This window comes from Triticum dicoccoides, chromosome 7B (genome assembly GCF_002162155.2).
Source record: "Triticum dicoccoides isolate Atlit2015 ecotype Zavitan chromosome 7B, WEW_v2.0, whole genome shotgun sequence".
Lineage (NCBI taxonomy): Eukaryota > Viridiplantae > Streptophyta > Magnoliopsida > Poales > Poaceae > Triticum > Triticum dicoccoides.
In genome coordinates, this window is record NC_041393.1 from 162,185,851 (window position 1) to 162,210,953 (window position 25,103).

At 44.1% G+C, this 25,103-nt stretch overlaps 1 protein-coding gene across 3 annotated transcripts; it reads right to left on the reverse strand.

Annotated features, from left to right (window-relative positions):
* Positions 1 to 18,079: 18,079 nt before the first annotated feature.
* Positions 18,080 to 23,001, reverse strand: LOC119335512 (uncharacterized membrane protein At3g27390-like). 3 transcript variants are annotated; one of them, XM_037607633.1, is made up of 10 exons: positions 22,893 to 23,001; positions 22,651 to 22,759; positions 20,682 to 20,874; positions 20,249 to 20,385; positions 19,845 to 20,133; positions 19,647 to 19,753; positions 19,315 to 19,489; positions 19,024 to 19,219; positions 18,695 to 18,935; positions 18,080 to 18,595 (listed from the first exon to the last, which is right to left on the reverse strand). In XM_037607633.1, exons 1-10 carry the CDS (start codon positions 22,984 to 22,986, stop codon positions 18,364 to 18,366), a joined length of 1,773 nt encoding a protein of 590 aa, XP_037463530.1. In that variant the 5' UTR covers positions 22,987 to 23,001; the 3' UTR covers positions 18,080 to 18,363. The 3 variants fall into 3 exon arrangements, with proteins under 3 accessions (XP_037463530.1, XP_037463531.1, XP_037463532.1); XM_037607634.1 differs by lacking the exons at positions 22,651 to 22,759; positions 22,893 to 23,001 and adding exons at positions 22,050 to 22,180; positions 22,283 to 22,328 and having other exon boundaries at positions 18,082 to 18,595; XM_037607635.1 differs by lacking the exons at positions 22,651 to 22,759; positions 22,893 to 23,001 and adding an exon at positions 22,050 to 22,320 and having other exon boundaries at positions 18,082 to 18,595.
* Between the last annotated feature and the right edge of the window lie 2,102 nt (positions 23,002 to 25,103).

Sequence of the window (25,103 nt, forward strand, 5' to 3'; positions counted from 1 at the left end):
ACACATTTTTCCGACTTGGGTTCGAGCTTTTCAGGTTGCAATTTCTTGACATAAGGCTCGCATCCCCAAACTTTTAGAAACGACAGCTTAGGTTTCTTTCCAAACCATAATTCATACGGTGTCGTCTCAACGGATTTAGACGGTGCCCTATTTAAAGTGAATGTAGCTGTCTCTAGAGCGTATCCCCAAAATGATAGCGGTAAATCGGTAAGAGACATCATAGATCGAACCATATCCAATAGAGTGCGATTACGACGTTCGGACACACCGTTACGCTGAGGTGTTCCAGGCGGCGTGAGTTGTGAAACGATTCCACATTTCCTTAAGTGTGTACCAAATTCATGACTTCAATATTCTCCTCCACGATCTGATCGTAGGAACTTTATCTTTCGGTCACGTTGATTCTCTACCTCATTCTGAAATTCCTTGAACTTTTCAAAGGTCTCAGACTTGTGTTTCATCAAGTAAACATACCCATATCTACTCAAGTCATCAGTGAGAGTGAGAACATAACGATATCCTCCGCGAGCCTCAACGCTCATTGGACCGCACACATTGGTATGTATGATTTCCAATAAGTTTGTTGCTCGCTCCATTGTTCCGGAGAACGGAGTCTTGGTCATTTTACCCATGAGGCATGGTTCGCATGTGTCAAATGATTCATGATCGAGAGACTCTAAAAGTCCATCAGTATGGAGCTTCTTCATGCGCTTGACACCAATGTGACCAAGGCGGCAGTGCCACAAGTATGTGGGACTATCGTTATCAACTTTACATCTTTTGGTATTCATGCTATGAATATGTGTAACATTACGTTCGAGATTCATTAAGAATAAACCATTGACCATCGGGGCATGACCATAAAACATATCTCTCATATAAATAGAACAACCATTATTCTCGGATTTAAATGAGTAGCCATCTCGTATTAAACGAGATCCAGATACAATGTTCATGCTCAAACTTGGCACTAAATAACAATTATTGAGGTTCATAACTAATCCCGTGGGTAAATGTAGAGGTAGCGTGCCGACGGCGATAACATCGACCTTGGAACCATTCCCGACGCGCATCGTCACCTCGTCGTTCGCCAGTCTCCGCTTATTCCGCAGCTCCTGTTGTGAGTTACAAATATGAGCAACGGCACCGGTATCAAATACCCAGGAGTTACTACGAGTACTGGTAAGGTACACATCAATTACATATATATCGAATATACCTTTAGTGTTGCCGGCCTTCTTGTCCGCTAAGTATTTGGGGCAGTTCCGCTTCCAGTGACCCTTCCCCTTGCAATAAAAGCACTCAGTCTCAGGCTTGGGTCCATTCTTTGACTTCTTCCCGGCAACTGGCTTACCGGGCGCGGCAACATCTCTGTCGTCCTTCTTGAAGTTCTTCTTACCCTTGCCCTTCTTGAACTTAGTGGTCTTATTGACCATCAACACTTGATATTCTTTCTTGATTTCAACCTCTGCTGACTTCAGCATTGAAAATACTTCAGGAATGGTCTTCACCATCCCCTGCATATTGTAGTTCAGCACAAAGCTCTTGTAGCTCGGTGGGAGCGACTGAAGGATTCTGTCAATGACCGCCTCGTCCGGGAGGTTGATCTCCAGCTGGGACAGGCGGTTGTGCAACCCAGACATTTTGAGTATGTGCTCACTGACAGAACTGTTTTCCTCCATCTTACAACTATAGAACTTGTCAGAGACTTCATATCTCTCGACCCGGGCATGAGCTTGAAAAACCATTTTCAGCTCCTCGAACATCTCATATGCTCCGTGTTTCTCAAAATGCTTTTGGATCCCCGGTTCTAAGCTGTAAAGCATGCCGCACTGAACGAGGGAGTAATCATCAGCACGTGACTGCCAAACGTTCATAACGTCTTGGTTCTCTGGGATGGGTGCTTCACCTAGCGGTTCATCTAGGACATATGCGTTCTTGGCTGCTATGAGGATGATCCTCAAGTTCCGGACCCAGTCCGAATAGTCGCTGCCATCATCTTTCAGCTTGGTTTTCTCTAGGAACGCGTTGAAGTTCATGTTGACATGAGCGTTGGCCATTTGATCTACAAGACATATTTTGCAAAAGTTTTAGACTAAGTTCATGATAATTAAGTTCATCTAATCAAATTATTGAATGAACTCCCACTCAGATTTGACATCCCTCTAGTCATCTAAGTGTTACACGATCCGAGTCGACTAGGCCGTGTCCGATCATCACGTGAGACGGACTAGTCATCATCGGTGAACATCTCCATGTTGATCGTATCCTCCATACGACTCATGTTCGACCTTTCGGTCTCTTGTGTTCCAAGGCCATGTCTATACATGCTAGGCTCGTCAAGTTAACCCTAAGTGTTCTGCATGTGTAAATCTGTCTTACACCCGTTGTATGTGAACGTAAGGATCTATCACACCCGATCATCACGTGGTGCTCCGAAACGACGAACTTTAGCAACGGTGCACAGTTAGGGGGAACACTTTCTTGAAATTATTATAAGGGATCATCTTATTTACTACCGCCGTTCTAAGTAAACAAGATGCATAAAACATAATAAACATCACATGCAATTATATAGTAGTGACATGATATGGCCAATATCATATAGCTCCTTCGATCTCCATCTTCGGGGCTACATGATCATCTTCGTCACGGGCATGACACCATGATCTCCATCATCATGATCTCCATCATTGTGTCTTCATGAAGTTGTCACGCCAACGACTACTTCTACTTCTATGGCTAACGCGTTTAGGAATAAAGTAAAGTAATTTACATGGCGTTCTTCAATGACACGCAGGTCATACAAAAAATAAAGACAACTCCTATGGCTCCTGCCGGTTGTCATACTCATCGACATGCAAGTCGTGATTCCTATTACAAGAACATGATTTCATACATCACAATATATCATTCATCATTCATCACAACTTCTGGCCATATCACATCACATGACAATTGCTGCAAAAACAAGTTAGACGTCCTCTAATTGTTGTTGCATCTTTTACGTGGTTGCAATTGGGTTCTAGCAAGAACGTTTTCTTACCTACGAATAACCACAACGTGATTTTGTCAACTTCTATTTACCCTTCATAAGGACCCTTTTCGTCGAATCCGCTCCAACTAAAGTGGGAGAGACAGACACCCGCTAGCCACCTTATGCAACTAGTGCATGTCAGCCGGTGGAACCTGTCTCACGTAAGCGTACGTGTAAGGTCGGTCCGGGCCGCTTCATCCCACAATACCGCTGAAGCAAGAAAAGACTAGTAGCGGCAAGCAAGTTGACAAGATCTACGCCCACAACAAAATTGTGTTCTACTCGTGCAATAGAGAACTACGCATAGACCTAGCTCATGATGCCACTGTTGCGGAACATTGCAGAAAATAAAAAATTTCCTACGGTTTCACCAAGATCCATCTATGAGTTCATCTAAGCAACGAGTGAAAGTAGAGATGCATCTACATACCACTTTGTAGATCGCGAGCGGAAGCATTCAAAAGAACGGGTTTGAAGTAGTCGTTCTCGTCGTGATCCTATCACCGGAGATCCTAGCACCGAACGGACGGCACCTCCGCGTTCAACACATGTACGGTCAGTGTGACGTCTCCTCCGTCTTGATCCATCAAGGGGAAGGATAGGTTGATGAAGATCCAGCAGCACGACGGCGTGGTGGTGGATGCAGCAGAACTCCGGCAGGGCTTCGCCAAGCTGCTGCGGGAGGAGGACGAGGTGTAGCAGGGGGAGGGAGGCGCCAAGACTTGGGTGTGGCTGCCCTCCCCCCAGCCCTCCTTTATATAGGCCCCCAGGGGGGGCGCCGGCCCTGGGAGATGCATTCTCCCAAGGGGGCGGCGGCCAGGGGGGTGGAGTGCCCCCCAAGGCAAGTGGTGCACCCCCCCCCCCCACCTAGGGTTTCCAACCCTAGGCGCAGGTGGGGCCAACGGGGGCGCAGCAGCCCACTAGGGGCTGGTTCCCCTCCCACTTCAGCCCATGGGGCCCTCCGGGATAGGTGGCCCCACCCGGTGGACCCCCGGGACCCTTCCGGTGGTCCCGGTACAATACCGGGTGACCCCAAAACTTTCCCGATGGCCGAAACAGCACTTCCTATATAGTTTTCTTTACCTCCGGACCATTCTAGAACTCCTCGTGACGTCCGGGATCTCATCCGGGACTCCGAACAACATTCGGTTTGCTGCATACTCATATTCATACAACCCTAGTGTCACCGAACCTTAAGTGTGTAGACCCTACGGGTTCGGGAGACATGTAGACATGACCGAGACGGCTCTCCGGTCAATAACCAACAGTGGGATCTGGATACCCATGTTGGCTCCCACATACTCCTCGATGATCTCATCGGATGAACCACGATGTCGAGGATTCAAGCAACCCCGTATACTATTCCCTTTGTCAGACGGTATGTTACTTGCCCGAGACTCGATCGTTGGTATCCCAATACCTTGTTCAGTCTCGTTACCGGCAAGTCACTTTACTCGTACCGTAATGCATGATCACGTGACCAGACACTTGGTCACTTTGAGCTCATTATGATGATGCACTACCTAGTGGGCCCAGTGATACCTCTCCGTTATACGGAGTGACAAATCCAGTCTCGATCCGTGTCAACCCAACAGACACTTTTGGAGATACCTGTAGTGCACCTTTATAGTCACCCAGTTACGTTGTGACATTTGGTACACCCAAAGCACTCCTACGGTATCCAGGAGTTACACGATATCATGGTCTAAGGAAAAGATACTTGACATTGGAAAAGCTCTAGCAAAACGAACTACACGATCTTGTGCTATGCTTAGGATTGGGTCTTGTCCATCACATCATTCTCCTAATGATGTGATCCCGTTATCAATGACATCTAATGTCCATAGTCAGGAAACCATGACTATCTGTTGATCAACGAGCTAGTCAACTAGAGGCTCACTAGGGACGTATTGTGGTCTATGTATTCACACATGTATTATGATTTCCGAATAATACAATTATAGCATGAATAAAGACAATTATCATGAACAAAGAAATATAATAATAATCCTTTTATTATTGCCTCTAGGGCATATTTCCAACACGAGTGCCATGATTTCAGATCTGAACCTATTATGTTTTCATGAATATATGTGTGTTCTTGATCCTATCTTGCAAGTCTATAGTCACCTACTATGTGTTATGATCCGGCAACCCCAAAGTGACAATAATCGGGACCACTCCCGGTGATGACCATAGTTTGAGGAGTTCAGGTATTCACTATGTGCTAATGCTTTGTTCTGGTTCTCTATTAAAAGAAGGCCTTAATATCCCTTAGTTTCCAATAGGACCCCGCTGCCATGGGAGGGTAGGACAAAAGATGCCATGCAAGTTCTTTTCCATAAGCATGTATGACTATAGACGGAATACATGCCTACATTACATTGATGAACTGGAGCTAGTTCTGTGTCACCCTATGTTATGACTGTTACATGACGAACCGCATCCGGCATAATTATCCATCGCTAATCCGGTGCCTACAAGTTTTCCATATACTGGTTCTCGCTTATTTACTTTTCCGTTGCTACTGTTACAATCACTACAAAATACCTAAAACATTACTTTTGCTGTCTTTATTTTTGTTACCGTTACCACCACTATCATATTACTTTGCTACTAAACACTCTGCTGCAGATACTAAGTTTCCAGGTGTGGTTGAATTGACAACTCAGCTGCTAATACTTGAGAATATTCTTTGGCTCCCCTTGTGTCGAATCAATAAATTTGGGTTGAATACTCTACCCTTGAAAACTGTTGCGATCCCCTATACTTGTGGGTTATCAAGACCTTTTTCTGGTGCCGTTGCCGGGGAGCATAGCTCTATTCTTTGAGTCACTTGGGATTTATATCTGCTGGACACTATGAAGAACTTGAAAGATGATTGAACTACAATTTTGCCCTCAACTACGAGGGGAGGTAAGGAACTGCCATCTAGCCTTGCACTAGATTCTCCTTCTGTTATAAGTAAGCTTGCGACACCTAAACCTGCTACTGCTATGAATTCTGATATGTCGCATGTTATTGATGATGCCACTTCTGCTATGCATGATACTCATGATGAAACTACTTCTATGCTTGATACTACTGTGCCCCTTGGTGAATTTCTTGATGAGCAAATTGCTAGGTCTAGAGAAAGAGAAATTATTGAACCTGAATACGATGATGATAGTGATGATGAAAATATGCCTGCTATTCCTGAGGGTTATCTTTTTGATGTTGAATCTTCTGCAGCTATCTTTGCTTGCCAGGATAGATATGAACTTAAGAGGCTGCTAGTTAAATGGAGTAAAGAATCTTTTAGAGATAGAATGAGACCCGACCCTGCTTTTGCTACTTCACCTATTTGTGTTCCTGATAAGGATTATTATGATTTTTCTGTTGATCCAGATATAATTACTTTGGTTGAATCTGATCCTTTTTATGGCTATGAATCTGAAACTGTTGTGGCACATCTTACTAAGTTAAATGATATAGTTGCCCTGTTTACTAATAATGAGAGATCGCGCGACCTTTATTTACTCAAAATATTTCCATTATCATTAAAGGGTGATGCTAAGACATGGTTTACTTCTCTTGATCCTGGTTGTGTGCAAAGTCCCCAGGATATGATTTATTACTTCTCTGCTAAATATTTCCCTGCTCATAAGAAACAAGCTGCTTTGAGGGAAATATACAACTTTGTGCAAATTGAAGAAGAGAGTCCCCCACAAGCTTGGGGGAGGCTTCTCAAGTTACTTAATGCTTTGCCTGATCATCCTCTTAAGGAATCAGAAATACTTGATATCTTTTATAATGGACTAACTGATGCTTCCAGAGATTACCTGGATACTTGTGCTGGTTCTCTTTTTAGGGAAAGAACACCGGATGAAGCTGAAATTTCCACCATGCTTGCTAATTATACTTTTAAGGGTGGAATACCAAAGAAACTTGGAGATCCAGGAGTACCTACTATACCATGCTCCATTAAGAGAAATTATGTTAAAACTGATTTATGTGATCTTGGAGCCAGTGTCAGTGTTATGCCTCTCTCTTTATATCGTAGACTTGACTTGAATAAGTTGACACCTACTGAAATATCTTTGCAAATGGCTGATAAATCAACTGCTATACCTGTCGGTATTTGTGAGGATGTGCCTGTTGTGGTTGCGAACGTTACTATTTTAACGGACTTTGTTATTCTTCATATTCCCGAGGACGATAGTATGTCTATTATTCTTGGAAGACCTTTCCTTAATACTGCAGGGGCTGTTATTGATTGCAACAAAGGCAATGTCACTTTTCATGTTAATGGCAATGAGCACACGGTACACTTTCCGAGAAAACAACCTCAAATTTATAGTATCAACTCTATTGGAAAAATTCCATCGATTATATTTGGAGGTTTTGAATTTCCTCTCCCTACTGTCAAGAAAAAGTATGATATTCTTATTGTTGGGGATTTTCATATCCCCGTTGAGGTAACTTAGTGTCATTCGAAATTTCTCCGGTTCCGTGATTATTCGGAATGAGTTTGTTAACAAGACTTGATCAACCTTGTTAGTGGGTTCATTTTGATGATCATGAGACGGATGAAACTAGAAGCACAACTTTCTGTACCCTTTTTATATTTTCTGTTATTTAGTATAAATAAAGTAAAATAGTATTTTTCTGTCTGTCTCCTGACTTATCTGTGCAATATAAAAATATCCCGAAAATAGAAGTCCTCAGAATGCCATGCCAATTTAATATGATTTTTTGGGAATATTTGAGAATTTACTGTGCAAAAATTACCACGGCGGGAGCTGCCACCTGGCCACGAGGGTGGAGGGCGCGCCCTACCCCCATGGACACGCCCCCTACCTCGTGGGCCCATGGTGGCCCTCCTCCACTTATCCCTGCACCCATCTTCTTCCTCTGTCTCACACAAACACGAAAAACCAACTCAAGCACGAGTTCCAGCCCCCGTTGCTGTGATTTTCGATCTCCTTGCTCAAAGCACCTCTCGCAAAACTGCCTGGGGAGATTGTTCCTTGGTATGTGACTCCTCCATTGGTCCAATTAGTTTTTGTTCTAGTGCTTTATTCATTGCAAATTTGTGCTGCATAGGTGACCATGTTCTTGAGCTTGCATGTCAAATTTATATGGTTCCAAGTAGTTCCATTGCTTTATTTAGGCTCTAGGCACTTGTGGGAGTTGTTACTATCAATTTTATTGAAGTTGGTTCACTTTTATTTGAAGTTACTAAAAATTTCAGAAATTTTTCAGAGGAAACAATATGTTCAGGAGGATGTTCCAAGGTGGTTCTTCAAGGAAGCAAGGTCCCAGACTTGCAATACGTGATGCTGACAAGGAACCACCAAGAGACGCTCCTGTGAGGCCCTGTGAATGGCCTTCGGAAAATTTTATGAATCAAGTGGGAATCAAAGAAGAAGTTAGTGCATATTTGAGTAACGTCGGTCTTGAGGACTTTGAAGCTGACAAATGCCCCCAGTATCATAATCTCACAAGTTCATTTGTGAGAAGGTTTGAGTTTTCATCTTCGCGTAATTCTCCTTCAGTCATGTTTGACCTTTATGACAAATCTTATACCATGGACTTAGAGGATTTCACTTCTGCTTGCAAACTTCCATCTTGGGGTAATGTCAGGGATCCCCCTAAATCTGAATATAGAGACTTTCTTGCTAGAATAACTGTGGGGGAATCTAGAGATATAACACAAGCCACAATAGGGAGCGTTCACTTTCCTGCTATACATTATTTTGCTCTCTTCATGGTAGATGCATAAATGCTAAGGATGAAGCATGTCACATGTGTGTCCCTGATCTCAGCATTCTCAGGAGTGCTGTGTTAGGAGACCAATCTTATCATATGGGAGCCATTGTAGCCCGCAGGTTGCATCAGAATAGACATAATGGAGACTTCTTTGGAGGAATTTATGCAACCCACTTAGCTAATTTTCTTGAGATAGACATTCATGAGGGTGATATGGAGTTACCCCCTTCTTATTTAGATTTTGATTCTATGGTTTCCCACCAGTTTGTTGAGAGGACTGAACCACCTCCCCAGTATCGACTAATCTTTAATAAACGTCATGTAGTCCATATTGCTCTTCCTGCTCCTGCCTTCTTTGATTTTCAGACAAAAGGAAGATATATTATTACCAGAGAGGAGGCAGATGAGTATGAGAGGAGAGCGGAGGCTGCTCGACGCCACGCTACAGCTCAGGCGGCGATAGCCGCTGCATCACAGTATGACCCCAGCTTCACCTACGGGTATCCGCCAGGCTGTCTCTGGCAATAGACCAACTTAGGCCAAAAGCTTAAGCTTGGGGGAGTACGTATTTCCCACCGACATTACATTTATGTTCACACACACTCATTGCTAGATGTCGGTGCTCATACTCTTTCACTGTAATATCCATGCTAGTTTATTTTCTTTTTCCTGCTTTCTTCTTGTGTGTTTGATAAACCTTAAGAAAAAACCAAAAAAAATTAGTAGTAGTTTATTTCTTTGCTGTAACAATTAAAAATAAAACCCAAAAATATTTCCCGTTCTTCTTTTGCTTGTTGGGAGCTTTCCCGTGTAAATAGTTTTTATTTCTTTTCCTTTCTTTGGGGGTCGAGAAGACCATATTGAAAATGCTTAGTGGCTCTCATATGCATGATTGTTTATTTAACTTAGAGCTCATATTACTTGTCTTCTCTCTTGAGTTGAATGCTTGCAGATTCCAACTTAGTCCAATGCACGTGCACTCTTATTATTATACACATCGTTCGGTCGTGCAAGTGAAAGGCAATAATGATGATATATGATGGACTTATTGGGATGAGAAAAGCTGGTATGAACTCGACCTCTCTTGTTTTTGTAAATATGATGATTCATCGTTCCTGATTCAGCTATTATGAAGTAAACATATTTGCAATGACATTTAGAGATTATAGATGCTTGTGCCATGCTTGATTACCTATGAGTTATAATGGTTTACCTTGCATGCCAACATACTATTAGAATGATTATGATGTGGTATGATGGGATGGTATCCTCCTTTAAATGAATTCAGTGACTCGACTTGGCACATGTTCACGCATGTAGTTGAATCAAATCAACATAGCCTTCATGATATTTATGTTCATGGTGGATTATAACTCATGCTTGTATTCGGTGTAAATTAATTTTAATGCATGTTTACGACTGTTGTCGCTCTCTCAGTTGGTCGTTTCCCAGTCTTTTGCTAGCCTTCACCTGTACTAAGCGGGAATACTGCTTGTGCATCCAAACTCCTTAAACCCCAAAGTTGTTCCATATGAGTCCACTATACCTTCCTACATGCGGTATTTACCTGCCATTCCAAGTAAATTTGTATGTGCCAAACTCTAAACCTTAAAATAAACATTCTATTTTGCATGCTTGATTAGCTCATATGTCAACTAGAACAGCCATTATCTTCCGTGTTAGGCGGGTTATTCTCAAGAGGAGTGGACTCCGCTCCTCATTCACGAGAAAATGGCTGGTCTCCGGGATGCCCAGTCCCATGCTTTATGCAAACTAAATCAAAATAACTGCAAACAAAACTCCCCCTAGGACCCGTTGAATGTTGGAGGCACTCGTTGTTTCGAGAAAGCCATGGATTGATGCTTGTGGAGGAGGGGGAGTATAAACTTTACCATTCTGTTTGGGAACCGCCTATAATCTGTTTAGCATGGAAGATGTCGTCGTCTTTTAGTTGTTATGTTGACAAAGAGAGTATGCCGCTCAAAATATAATTTATCTCTATTTCAAAACCGAGCTCTGGCACCTCTACAAATCCCTGCTTCCCTCTGCGAAGGGCCTATCTATTTACTTTTATGTTGAGTCATCACCCTTCTTATTAAAAAGCACCCGCTGGAGAACACACTGTCGTTTGCATTCATTATAATTGGTTTATATTGGGTATGACTTGACTGGATCTCTTTTACCATGAATTACAATGTTTAGTCAGTCCTTGATCTTTAAAGGTGCTCTGCATTTATGTTTTGCGGTCTCAGAAAGGCTAGCGAGATACCATTTTGTTATATCATGTTATGATTATTTTGAGAAAGTGTTGTCATCCGAGTTTTATTATTATGGCTCGCTAGCTGATTATGCTATTGATATGAGTAATTGTGAGACCTACGTGTTATTGTGAGTATGGTTAGTTCATAATAATTGCTGAAACTTGAATGCTGGCTTTTCATGTTTACAACAACAAGAGCAAACAGAGTTTGTAAAAGTTTTTATTTTTCTCTTTCAGTTTGTCAACTGAATTGCTTGAGGACAAGCAAGGGCTTAAGCTTGGGGGAGTTGATACGTCTCCATCGTATCTACTTTTCCAAACACTTTTGCCCTTGTTTTGGACTCTAACTTGTATGATTTGAATGGAACTAACCCGGACTGACGCTGTTTTCAGCAGAATTGCCATGGTGTTGTTTTATGTGCAGAAAATAAAAGTTCTCGGAATGACCTGAAACTCCACGGAACACCTTAGAAAAAACAATAAAAAATCCTCGCCAAAGATGAAGACCAGGGGGGCCACACCCTGTCCACGAGGGTGCCCCCCCTGGGCGCGCCCCCCTACCTCGTGGGCCTCGTGGTGGACCTCCGACGCCAACTCCAACTCCATATATTGGCTTTCGGGGAGAAAAAAATTAGAGAGAAGAAATCATCGCATTTTACGATACGGAGCCGCCGCCAAGCCCTAATCTCTCTCGGGAGGGCTGATCTGGAGTCCGTTAGGGGCTCCGGAGAGGGGGATTCGTCGCTGTCGTCATCATCAACCATCCTCCATCACCAATTTCATGATGCTCACCACCGTGCGTGAGTAATTCCATCGTAGGCTTGCTGGACGGTGATGGGTTGGATGAGATTTCTCATGTAATCGAGTTAGTTTTGTTAGGGTTTGATCCCTAGTATCCATTATGTTCTGAGATTGATGTTGCTATGACTTTGCTATGCTTAATGCTTGTCACTAGGGCCCGAGTGCCATGATTTCAGATCTGAACGTATTATGTTTTCATGAATATATGTGTATTCTTGATCCTATCTTGCAAGTCTATAGTCACCTACTATGTGTTATGATCCGGCAACCCCGAAGTGACAATAATTGGGACCACTCCCGGTGATGACCATAGTTTGAGGAGTTCATGTATTCATTATGTGCTAATGCTTTGTTCCGGTTCTCTATTAAAAGGAGGCCTTAATATCCCTTAGTTTCCAATAGGACCCCGCTACCACGGGAGGGTAGGAGAAAAGATGTCATGCAAGTTGTTTTCCATAAGCACGTATGACTATATACGGAATACATGCCTACATTACATTGATGAACTGGAGCTAGTTCTGTGTCACCCTATGTTATGACTGTTACATGACGAACCGCATCCGGCATAATTATCCATCACTAATCCGGTGCCTAGAGTTTTCCATATACTGGTTCTCGCTTATTTACTTTTCCGTTGCTACTGTTACAATCACTACAAAATACCAAAAACATTACTTTTGCTGTCTTTACTTTTGTTACCGTTACCACCACTATCATATTACTTTGCTACTAAACACTCTGCTGCAGATACTAAGTTTCCAGGTGTGGTTGAATTGACAACTCAGCTGCTAATACTTGAGAATATTCTTTGGCTCCCCTTGTGTCGAATCAATAAATTTGGGTTGAATACTCTACCCTCGAAAAATGTTGCGATCCCCTATACTTGTGGGTTATCATTGACGGCCTTCATTCATGAGGAAAAAATGGAAATTTGAATAGGGGAGGAAAGTGAAGAAATCTCAGTACAAGAAAGAGCGCTTTTTGAAGAACAATGTTCTGAAGCTATCACCTAATGAACTTGTAGCTCTGCAAACAGAAATCAAGGGACTCAGTGATGAATTTGACCGATACTATGCCGATTGGCTGGGAGCCAAAGTCAGATTTGTCAAGCTGACCAAGAAATTTACTCCAAATGTTGCAGCCTCATCGCAACATGACATTCCTCAGGCTGAAGCATCTACACAGCCTACTGAAGAACATGCAAGCACAACTGATGACAGTCCAGCTGTTGAAGGAAATGAGAGCACCAGGGCTGCTGAAGATATTTCAGCCGCTGAAGAAACTGCCAGGGCAACCTCTAGTGTTGCGCCTGAAGAACAAACCAGGCCAGTTGAAGCATCTGCTACTACGCCCGAAGAAACTGAACATGCCAGGGCAACTACATCAGTTGCGCCTGAAGAAATTGCACCTATTTCCTTTGCTCCTCCTGCACAGATGACAAGCATCAACCTTCCTTCTGCATCAGAAGCGAAGAAAACCAAGGCTGCGGAGCGAGAAACTATGAAGAAAAGAAAAGCATCTGCATCTTCAGAGTCTTCAGCTCCGAAGAAAGTGTATACTTTGACAAGCTCTTATGAAAATCCCATAGATGTTGTTCCTATATCAAGCATGCCATCAAAGGAGATTGTTCCCCTTGGTGAGGAATATGTGATTCCAAGTGAATCAGATGAAGAAGATCCTTCTGCTTCTTCGTCAGAGCAGTTGGATGAAGAAATTGAAGTGGACAATATCACTTCAACTCCTCTGGTATCATCGCCTATGCCTCAGTTTACGGCTGAAGAGGCAGGCATTGAGGAAATTGATGAAGAAGATGAGGACGTGGACATTGGGTCAACAACGCCAATTCTGAATGATGACTATTGGGAAAGTCATCACCCCAATTCTCCACTGACCACACCATTACACCAACTACCTCAGTCCCCAGTCCAAATTGAAGAAATTCATACGGGCTCTGAAGAACGTCAAGCTTCTCTTCATACTATTCATGAAGAAGTTCCAGCCACTAGAGTCGATGCAAATGTTGCTGAAGAAATGGAGGCCAAGGCTGGTGCTGATGACATTGCTCCTGAAATTCCTCAGCCTGTGGCTCCAGAGACTGTGATTCAAGAGGCTATGAAGACTTCAACTGCTAATCTTCAGCATAAGCCACAGAATCCTCACACCAAGAAGAAGAAGTTCAAGGCTGAAGACTTCTTCAATGAGCACATTTTCTTCTGACTACAATCCATATGACGCTGCTCGACTTTGTCGCAAGCGCTTTTGACTGCTAGCCAAATGAACTTCTATTCCCCGCTGCTGTTTGATAAGGACAAAATCTTTGACCATGAGCAAATTCCTCATGTGGACATGGAGTCTCTACCGTGCTTCACCCTAGTCCTTAATGTTCTTCATGAAGCTGGGTTGCTCAACTTCTGAACCGACATATGCGACTGGAATGAAGAACTCATTCTTCATTTCTATGCCACGTTGCACATCACTGGCAATGCTGAAGATGTGAATTCATGGGTATTGGACTGGATGACAGAAAATACTCACTGCAAAGCACCAGCCTCTGAATTGCTTCATGTTGTCCCAGTCAGTCCTCCCGCTGAAGGTGCAAGGCTCATCAATGCTGAACCTGAACTATCAGATCATCTGATGCAAGTGCTGATGAAGCCTTTGGAGCCAGGCCAAGCTCCAAGGACCAAATTCCTCGTTAAGGAATTGCAAAATGTGCCAAGGACAGTGTACCGGAGATTGACCAAAACCCTCAGTCCAATCAAGGGCCATAACTTTGATGAAGAAGAGGTTGTTGGCATCATGAAGAATCTGCTTTCCAACATCATACATGGTATTCCTATCAACTACCATGATTTCTTCATGGGGACTTTGGCCAATGTAGCTCTGTCACCGTTTGAATTGAAGCCTTACGCTCCCTGGATCATGAGATTCAACAGATCAAGGTCTTCAATCAACTACAAGGCTGATTTTCAAAATCATCTCAGCTATTTGCCCCCAATTGAAGTCCTCAAAAGGACTATTTCCTCAGCTGATGAGAATGGCAAAGTCGCTGTTATTGATGAAGGCACTCGTCCATTAATGGACAGTTTCGCAAAGCTGCATCTTATTCCACCAATGATGACTCTGACACACATGTTTTTGCCGCAAATGCTTCAAAGCAATATCCTCAAGCCACTGCTCCGCGTGTGATGACTAATCGTGAACTTCTCCTCAGTCTTCATCAGAAGGTCATCGCAATCATAAGTGGGTCAAGCGTCAGTTTGGTTCAATTCTTCAGAACATGACAATCACGCAAAACACTGTGAAGAAGAACCATTACTACTTGCATGAAGTTTTTGATCGCACCTAGGCTGTATTGTCTCGCCTCTATGGTGATGAAGATCTCAAGCAGATGGGATTCAAGCAGGACTTTGACTGGTCTCAGTCGCCTTCGAAGAAATTCAAGAAGGTCAAAGTTCCTCACTTGGTTGCCAGTTCATATTCTTCATCACGCGAGACGGACGAAGCTGAAGACTTGAACGACACCGTGGCAGGCCCTACTCTAACGGACGACCCCAACAATGCTGGCGCTCCTCCATCGACATCGTGATGATATTCTTCAGTGGCGTTAATCCTCATTTTTCGTCCATTTTGGTCATTTGATGACAAAGGGGGAGAAATTTGAGTTAGTCTTCAAGCGGGTCTCTATATATGGGCTTTTTTTATTAAGTTACAACTCTCGTTCTTCTGAAGTATTTGTTGGATCGAGTTGTAAACTTAAGTCCTATGGTGGTCTGATACTTTTGCTCTGCTTTTCTGCATGCTATTTCCTCAGATATGTTAATGGACGCATGCTGAATTACATCAGTCACAATATTTCATCATGCATTTCAAATTCTTCATATCATATGTTAAATGCGTGTATGAATTATAAGATATAGGGGGAGATCTCCATGATTCTACTCTACAATGTGCATTTGCTATTCAAAGCAAATTCCTCACATATGCACATCTTCAGGGGGAGTTCTTCTATATCTTGGAACCAAATTCCTCAATATCTATATTTACATTTCATATGTTTATCTCCGTTGAAAACTTAACCTATATTGTCATCAAACACCAAAAAGGGGGAGATTGTAAGTGCATCTAGTGCCCCTTAGTGATTTTGGTGTATTGAATACTTATAGGTTAACGGACTAATGTGTTTGTGAGTGTACACAGGTCTATATTGTCATCAATCACCAAAAAGGGGGAGATTGTAAGTGCATCTAGTGCCCCTTAGTGATTTTGGTGTATTGAATACTTATAGGTGGTTAACGGACTAATGTGTTTGTGAGTGTACACAGGTCTATAAGTCTATGAGGAGTTTGATTTTACAGAGAAAGTCGACGCCTAAAAATGAATGTCTTCAAGAGAAGACTTTGGCTTTCTGAAGACTTTGAAAGTGAAGAAATTGGTGTGACCGTGAAGACTTGATATTCATGCGAGGAATATGAAGCGTGAAGACTTTTGTTTTCGTAGTTTCGTTTTTCTCTTTCTTGAGTCATAGGAAACACCGTACTATTAAAGGGGGTCGAGGTAAAACTAAGGAAAAGTTTCCAAGTGATGCTCATCTCAAAATCCTATACCTACCAATCCTTTCGAGTGAAGCCATTGGAAATCTCATATAGTTCAGTCAATTTCTTCAGTGACAGAGATGAAGATCTTCTGGTCTCTGAGGAATTTGTTCTGACTGAGGAGTTAGGAATTCGCCAATGCAGATTGCCTACAAGTGAGGAACATGATAGCCTTGAGGAATTTGATACTCAGATATCCGACCGTTGTTGTGCTATGCACCAACTGTCCCAAAATATCTTCCCACCTAACGGTCATATCATTGAAGGGCATTTATGTCTTATCATGTCGGGCTGCTCCCTGGGCTATAAATAGCCGCTCCCTACAACCACTAGTTGGTTGGCTGCTCCGAGAGAAACTGACACTTGTCATTGAGAGCATCCCATCCTCCGAGAACTTTGAGCGAAAATCATCAAGTGAGGAAAACCCAAGCCCAAACACCTACAAACCCAAAGTGATTGAGCATCACTGAAGAGATTGTTTCTGTGTGGAACCGACGCTTGTTACCTTTGAGGAATGTGCATGCTCCAGACGGTTAGGCGTCATGGTCTAGAGCATCCAAGAGGAAATTGTGGATCGCCGAGTGACTGAGTCTGTGAAGATTTGAAAGTCACCTGAAGACTTACCACGAGTGATTGGACGAGGTCTGTGTGACCTTAAATCAAGGAGAATACGGTGAGGACTGAGTGTCCGGGACTGTGTGTCCTCAGGTTTAAATATGCAGCCGCTCCAACCAGACGTACGACTGTCACAACAGTTGGAACTGGTCTACCAAATCACTGTCTTCACCAAGCTACTGGTTCTATTTCCTCATTTTATACTGTTGTACTTGATCGTACTATTTGAAGACTTTGGCTGAAGACTTTCTCAATTTTCCTCAGTCCTAATTCTTCAGTCACTCTGTCTTCAGCCTGCTTATCCTGTGTTTACGCTACTTGTACGATGTGTTTGTTTTCATTTCATCATGATGACTGCGCTACTGCTCTGTTATGCTTGCATCTAAGTATTTATTCCGTTGCTCAGTAGTTCGTTACTTAGGAATTTCCTCACACTGAAATTTCCCAGTGACGAGTTTGTAAATTCGCCTATTCAACCCCCCCCCCCTCCTGTCGATATAACGCACTTTCAAGTTTAGAAGCGGATGCAAATGGTCTGCATAGGCGGCATCTGAAAAATGGTGATCGTGTGCTGGGTTTTTGATACGTGGATGGTAGGGATGGCCTGCTCCGACGTCTTAGTCATGTGGGGGTGTCAGATCTGGAGTTCGATAGTGTATCCGGGGTGTTGTCCCTGTTTGATTCATTCAACAGTAATGGTTTCACTTTTGGTGAGTCACTTTTAACTTTCGTAAAGCAGTATATCAGCGATGGAGCATGTCGAGCTTGGATATGGTGATCCATCATTTTTTTTCTTCGGTGGCTTCTGTGGTGGTGTCAGAGTCAGCTGACGGACGTTGGAATCAAAAGGTTTCTTCGGTCTTCTTTGTAATTTTACTCTTGGCCGTTGCTTTTTTTGGGCAAAGCATAGCGTTCTACTATTATTCAGTTTTGCCAGGTCGATATGTATGTGGTTTGTATTATGATTCTTATATGATATGAACGAGACACTTATTACCATAAAAAAGACATTTGCGCAAAAAAAAAGACTCGTATCCTAAATAAAAGACATAGGGAGCGCATATCAAAATGAAACAAACCTCGCTTGGTTACCCAACGGCGAAGGCACATTCACTCGCTCTCAGCTTTCACCATTTCTACCCCGAACCCGCAGACAGAACAAAAAGAAACAGAGCAATCTGACCCCAGCAGGCACAGCCATCCATCGTGTTCCCGCGTTGCGTGATCCGTGTACCAACGTCTAAAACAACTAATGCACGTCCCAGCAGGTACAGCAAAAAATATGTTTGCACAGCACAACAACATCAAACCATGTCAACGTCCACAGATGTCCCATTCGATGAACCCTTCGTATCTCCGACATCTCCGCTCTGAAGTTTCTCGGAGGCGATGTCAGCCTTAACCTTGCGCTCCACCTTCCGCGACCCGTCGATGGTGCCCGCGTCGATCGCCTCCAGGTACAGTGCCCTGGCCAGGCTCATGAACCGTCTCCTGAAGCTCGGTATCCGGGACATATTGGCCACGATCCCTTGCAACCTGTTGATTGATGAATATGTTACTGATTCTGTAGCTGTTTCAAATTTATATTTGGGAGTTGACTGTGGCAAAGTTGGAAGGGTGTACAGAAAAAGACACCTTCTGATGATCGCCTGTAGCTGAGCTCTCTTCACGCCGTCGCTTGACGGGGAACCACAGTCGTCCCAATCCGATGGTTTTTCGTTCGCGTTCGTCATGATGAGCTTCTGCAAGCACAGCTCCTCGTCTTCAGTGAGCTCCAGTTTCTTCATCTGCTCCTTCAGAACCAGCAGCGGTCCGAGCATCCAGTCGAACACCTTGTCTTTTGGCCAATTGAAGTTGGTCACCTCAACGTCATCAGCTGCAACCAACAAGGAAATGGTAACCATGAACCATGAAGTTCTAAATTGCTTAATGTTATGCTAAGGCTGCCAGGGGATCATGCATACATATGAGCAAACCGTGTGTGTCGTGTTTCGCGGATCGTATCAGACAGTGAAGGATGCACCAGGCAGGTAGTTTTATGCTCAGCTTCTTTCCCTTTCCTTTGGTTATAAATTCCTCTATATCTTCAGAACTTATCAGTCCCTCGCTCAGTAATATCCTCCCATTTATCTCGCAAGATCGGAAGAGCCAATCCCATATCTGTGCAAGTTCAGTCGTCGAGAGAATGGTTAATCTTAGCTGTTAGAGCAGAGATATAATCGTATAGATCATTGAAGACGACGAGATGTTCATACTTGAATGGGTCTTAGTCGTTGGATAGTTTCCATGAATGTCTTTGACCGGTGTAGAACCCTCCTATGCTTACGCTGGCCTTGATGTTGCTTCTCTGCAGATGCAGCTGTAACGTTGTGCTCATCTTTGTCGCGGCCGGTCTCATACTTCGCAGAACCCGCTTTCCGGTACTTGGGCCTGTCTATTGGAACTAGTTTACTGCCAAGTAAAATAATTGCTATGCACGATCTTCTAAAAATATTGCTATGCATAGAAAAAGGTCATGCAAATAAGTACTAACAAACTTCTAGCATATGAGGCCATAATCGCAGTAAAAATAACTGCTAAATCACACCTTGGAAAACAAGAACCTTCTCTCAAATAAAGAAGATCATTTGTGTATTCATCATACAATGCTACTGCAGAGATCATGTATGATAGCCCCATTTGAAATGAAGCCTCCTGCACATGATTACAGACATGTATAAGTAGTGGTTCAAGTGAGTCGAAAGAGAGACACCATTATTTTCTATTGGAAGAAACAATAAAAAACCTGATAAGCAACCAATCCAGCATGGAGGCCAAAGAAGAAGCTGCTAAGGAATGATGCAATCACTCCTGCAACGACAGCAAGCGGCCACAATATAATGGCCAAACCAGCGAAAGGGACACAAACAGTCTCTAGAAAAGGCCCTTCCCTCCCAACTAGATCCTCGCAGAGTCTTTGCCATCCTTTCAACAACATGCAGGGGCTTTTCCACAATGCCACCCCAGTAATCATCAATACATCCAGAGGAACGGCAACCAGCGCAGCGAGGAAGCTCCGCGGTAGATAAGACAACCTTCAATCGTAGAAACAAGCATAATGTATTAGTACTAGAGGTTGTTTCAAGGTGAGTGCATAATTAGGATCTGATTCTCCATTTTGACGACATGAATATGTAACATGTTATATACTTGATGTCAATAGGTGCTTCGTCATCCCCCATTTTCTCGGAAAGCTCGTCCATGAAGGAGAAGTATGAGTGGAAGCAGAAGTCGGTAACATCACGCACCACCATACAAGCTCCCCTTATTGTGCTAGCAGTACCATCCTGTGACATATCATTACTACGTTAATTGGACGCATTATTTTGATCTGAAGTGCCCCCTCAGACTCCAAAAAGAAGGCACGCACACTTTTCAAAATTCAAATTTGGCCATGAATTTAACCAATAAAATGTGGGTTCGTGCTACAAAAATTATACCATCAAATTTGTGTCCACTGGTATAACGTTGATGGCCAAAATTAAATCTCGAAAAATGTGTGTGTCCTCTTTTTGGGGTCGGGGGAGTACATCCAGAAAACTTAACCAAATACGCATTCCAAGTTTCAGCAGCATGTACGTACCAAAAAGCAATGAGAGAGCTTGTCTGCGACGCCCTCGCCAACAGCCTCAAAAGTCGCCATGAGGGGAGTGAAAACTCCATAACCGATACCAGCCAGAAGGCTCCCTACAATGCCAAGCACCGGCAATAGGAGCAACGGCAGTGGCAGGAATACCACGGCAAGGATCTTCAGAACCGGCCCAATTCGCTTCGTGCTGCAAACCAGAGTTCGCAGAATAGTTTGATCACATACGACCAACACAACATTTCACTCAAACTTATGCAGAAAATTTTAACTCGTTTAGGAATTTAAATTTGATTAGGCGTGCAGGCATTAAAGAGCAAAATGTGGGGGGGAGTCGGCATGGTAAAAGAAACTGAAGATGTAGTGGCAAAGTGTGGCGTAGCAGCATGCAATGGTTTTCTCTAGAAAACGTAGACCGCCTGGGTGCCATATGCGATGAACAAAACAAAACGGTTTCAGCCTAATCCAGGCCATTAATTCCTGAACCGAGCACATGGGGTTGTGGCACATGTGTATAAAATGCCCGGTCTGGACCAAGCGCTGCAGCCACACACCAAAACACCGCAGCTACTCATGTGTTCATCCTCGATCTTCTTCTCCTCCTAAGATTTAGTTTCCTCAAGTGCTCATCTATTTCCCTTCCCCTTCAATGCTTGTACAGGACATCCGTGGAGATGGGCCGTGGGGGATCAATGGCGTACTCACCAGTACCTGCTCCCAATGGAGCTCCTTCTTCCATGAAGAGGACACCAGTTGTGAACACGGCGTTACTTCAACTCCATCATGCTGCACTTGCGGGGTACTGGAATCCTCTTTGTCATCAAAGCTGTGTTTGTTGGTACCGGCATGGACGATCTGCTCAAGTTAAAAGTGCTAGGGAACAACAACCGCATTTTCTGCATGGTTCCCATTTTTAGGATAGATCCAAGAACCATGATGATGGACATGGGGGGTGCCCTATAGCTTTGGCTACTTCCCTAGAATTGCGGCTGTTGGTTGGATCTATCCTAATGAGAGCCATGGGGAAAATGCGGTTGTTGTTCCTAACACTTAGGCTGGTCACAATGGGCTAGTAACTTACACACTTCCCTAGACTATGTTCCTACCTCCATAGTGAGTAGGAACATCTATGTAGTGTCATGCAATGATGTATTTATTAGGTTATAGACTCATTGTTTCTTGGAGTGTGTGATGTTCCGGTAACTTAGCTAGTTACCACAAGCACCTCTCTCTTCATTAAATATGTGCCACATAAGCAAAGTTGTACTGGAGTGTGTGATGTTACTCCTAAGTTCCTCCCCATTGTGACCAGCCTTATAACTTTTAACTTGCACAGATCCTCCTTGCCGATACAAGCGAGCACACCTTTGATGAGAGGATTCCAGCACCCCGCAAGGGCATGATGGAGTTGAACGTCGTGCTCACAATCGGTGTCCTCGGGAACAGGCACTGGCGAGTACGCCTTCGATCTCCTGCGGCCCATCTGCACAGATGTCCTGTACAAGCATTAAAGGGGAAGGGGAAAAACGATGAGCACTTGAGAAGACATAAATCTTAGGGAGGGGAGAGGAGGATGAAGACACACTAGCAGCACATACGTTGCTCCTACCCTATCCCATTCCCCTTACCCTTCCGGCCCCAGGCCTCGCCGTGGTGTTTTGGTGTGTGGCTCGGCTGGCATTTTATACACATGCGCCACATCCCACACCCATGTGCTCCAGTAACTAATGGCGTGGATTAATTAGGCTGGCACCGTTTTGTTTTTGACTTTTTGTTCATCGCATGGCACCCAGGCGAGCCACGTTTTCTAGAGAAAAACGAGACGTTGCATGCTGCTACACCACACCTTGCCACCGCATCATCTTCAGTTTATTTCCACCACCTTGCACACGGTTCATCATGATGCAGGGAGGTAACAAATCAACGAATCAGGGTGGTAAAAAAATGTGGGGGGAAGTCGGCGTACGCTAGCACGCAGCAGTAGGTCCAGACGAAATGCGCAGGCCAAAGACCGGCGATGACGGCTGAATCGCCAAGGAAAACGATGGCCGCGACGACTGGGCCGATCAGAAGAGCTGCAAAAGGCATCGTCAGGCTGGGCATCGTGAGCACAAATATTCCATTGCTTTGGGCAGAAGACGGCAGCGATGGCGGCTAGCCTCGGACATTGCAGGACAGGGAGAGGCGGGGATGGTGTTGGTTAGTTACCTTTGGCGGAGCCGAGCAGCAGCAGGAGGACGAAGAAGGGCAAGAATGACACGAAACTCCAGAGCTTGGCGAGGAAGCCCACCGGGACGTTCATGGATCAGCGGCAGCAGCAGCGGCGGCCAACCAGTTGCTTCCTCTTGCCCTGAGCCTGACGAGAACGAAACAGAGAGCTTGAAACCCAGAGAAAGGGAAGGAGAAGGAAAAGGAAGACGCCGGGGGTCCCTGTCGGCAGGTGAGAGTCCCGAGCGGTGTGCTGTGTAGCCGCCGTGGCGCGACACGTGCTGCTCTGCATGGGGCGCTCTCCAGCACACGCATAATTTTCTATAGCAACAAGGTCGAAAGGCCATGGCGAGCACACCTGTCTCGCCCCCCTGCAGCAGACCTCAAGAGTTTCAACGCACAACGGAAAATTCTTATGACTTGCGCCAATTTAGGGCCGAAATCACTATTCTGACCTTGTCAGCAATATTTGTCACAAACTGAACTCGACATGAAAGTATTTCACAATCTAACCCTTTTAGCAACGCCACAACCAGTGGCGTTTCTGCCCAACTTAAAAACATCGGGCCAGCTAACGTTACATCGGCACATAGACACGCCGAGCTAGTTAGCGTTGCTGCCCAATGTAGAAACGCCATAAGTTGGGGCGTTGCTGCCCAATGTAGAAACGCCATAAGCTAGGGCGTTACTGGCATGGCCCACGGCAGGCCGGCTGCTGATGTGGCTGAGCACGGAACGCCAATGTTGTTGGCGTTTCCTGAGCTTTCACCAACGCCATTGACCACAGCGTTTGCTCCTTGGTAGTGCAGATGCTTGGCATTGCATCCATGAATGCATGCATGCACGTAGGCCTAGCATGCACCATGAAGGTGCTTATACTTCCAACAATAGCAAGGCCTAGTATGGAGGGGAACTTTTGGTCTATGGAGACATATGCGTCCTATATGGGAAAAAATTAGTAATTCAACAAAAAGTCGAAAATTCCTGAAAATATTTTTGAAATAAACTTGACCTTCTATTGTACTCGTGAGAAAATAAATCCACAAAAAAAATATCCCTTTGACTTCTTTTCAAAAAAGACAAATTTTTGGCTAAAATAGTGAGAATAGTGACCTATAATAGCAAATAAATTTTGTCTTTTTGCTGTGAGGTCAATTTTTGTTTCTTTTTCGTCGAGATTTATTTACTAGTGCAAAATTAAGTCAAGTGTTTTGTCAAAATAGTTCTTACCTATTTTGACTTTTTATTAAAATATTAAAAAAATAATCCCATATAGGGTGTATATACACCCAGGAACCGAAGTGTATTTCCGGCCTAGTATGCCCTTTGCTTGCATCCATCGTTCTCTTCTCCCTCCCTCTCTCATCCTGTCGCTGGCTTTGTAGGGCATGCATGCATGCAGCGAGAGAGAGAGGCACCTCTTACAAAGCCCTGGCTAGGTATTTAGTAGAGCAGATGGGCAGTAAAAAGTGCCTTTGAAGGGCTAGCTGTTCTGCGCATGTATGCTAAATATGAGACATGATTGAGCTTTAGTTGTACACAAGTGACATAGGACCTCATGAAGGCTCGCCGAGAAACTGCTACTATTTCCTACGTGCATGCATGCATGCATTCATGGATGCAATGCCAAGCATCTGCACTACCAACAAGCAAACGCCATGTTCAATGGCGTTGGTGAGAGCTTAGGAAACGCCAACAACATTGGCGTCCTGTGCTCACCCACATCAGCAGTCGGCCTGCCATGGGCCATGCCAGTAACGCCCTAGCTTATGGCGTTTCTATATTGGACAGCAACGCCCCAGCTTATGGCGTTTCGAAGTTGGGCAGAAACGCTAGCTAGCTCGGCGTGTCTATGTGCCGCTGCAGCGTTAGCTAGCTCGGCGTTTTTAAGTTGGACAGAAACGCCATGGGCTGTGGCGTTACTAAAAGGGTCAGATCGTGAAATACTTTCATGTCGAGTTCAGTTTGCGACAAAGATTGCTAACAAGGTCAGAACAGTGATTTCGGCCCCAATTTGGAGCCATACGCATCAACAAGATTGTCTTCCTGTCTCTTTTTGGTCAATGTTGTGAAGATAGAAATGAAGATAGGTCAAAGTAAAAAACAATACTAGTGCTACAGCGGCAGTTCTCAAACAATACTAGTGCTACAGTCGCACGAATTATCTTCACAGCGGCAGGAATTATATCTTCACAACTAGGGCGGCAGAAA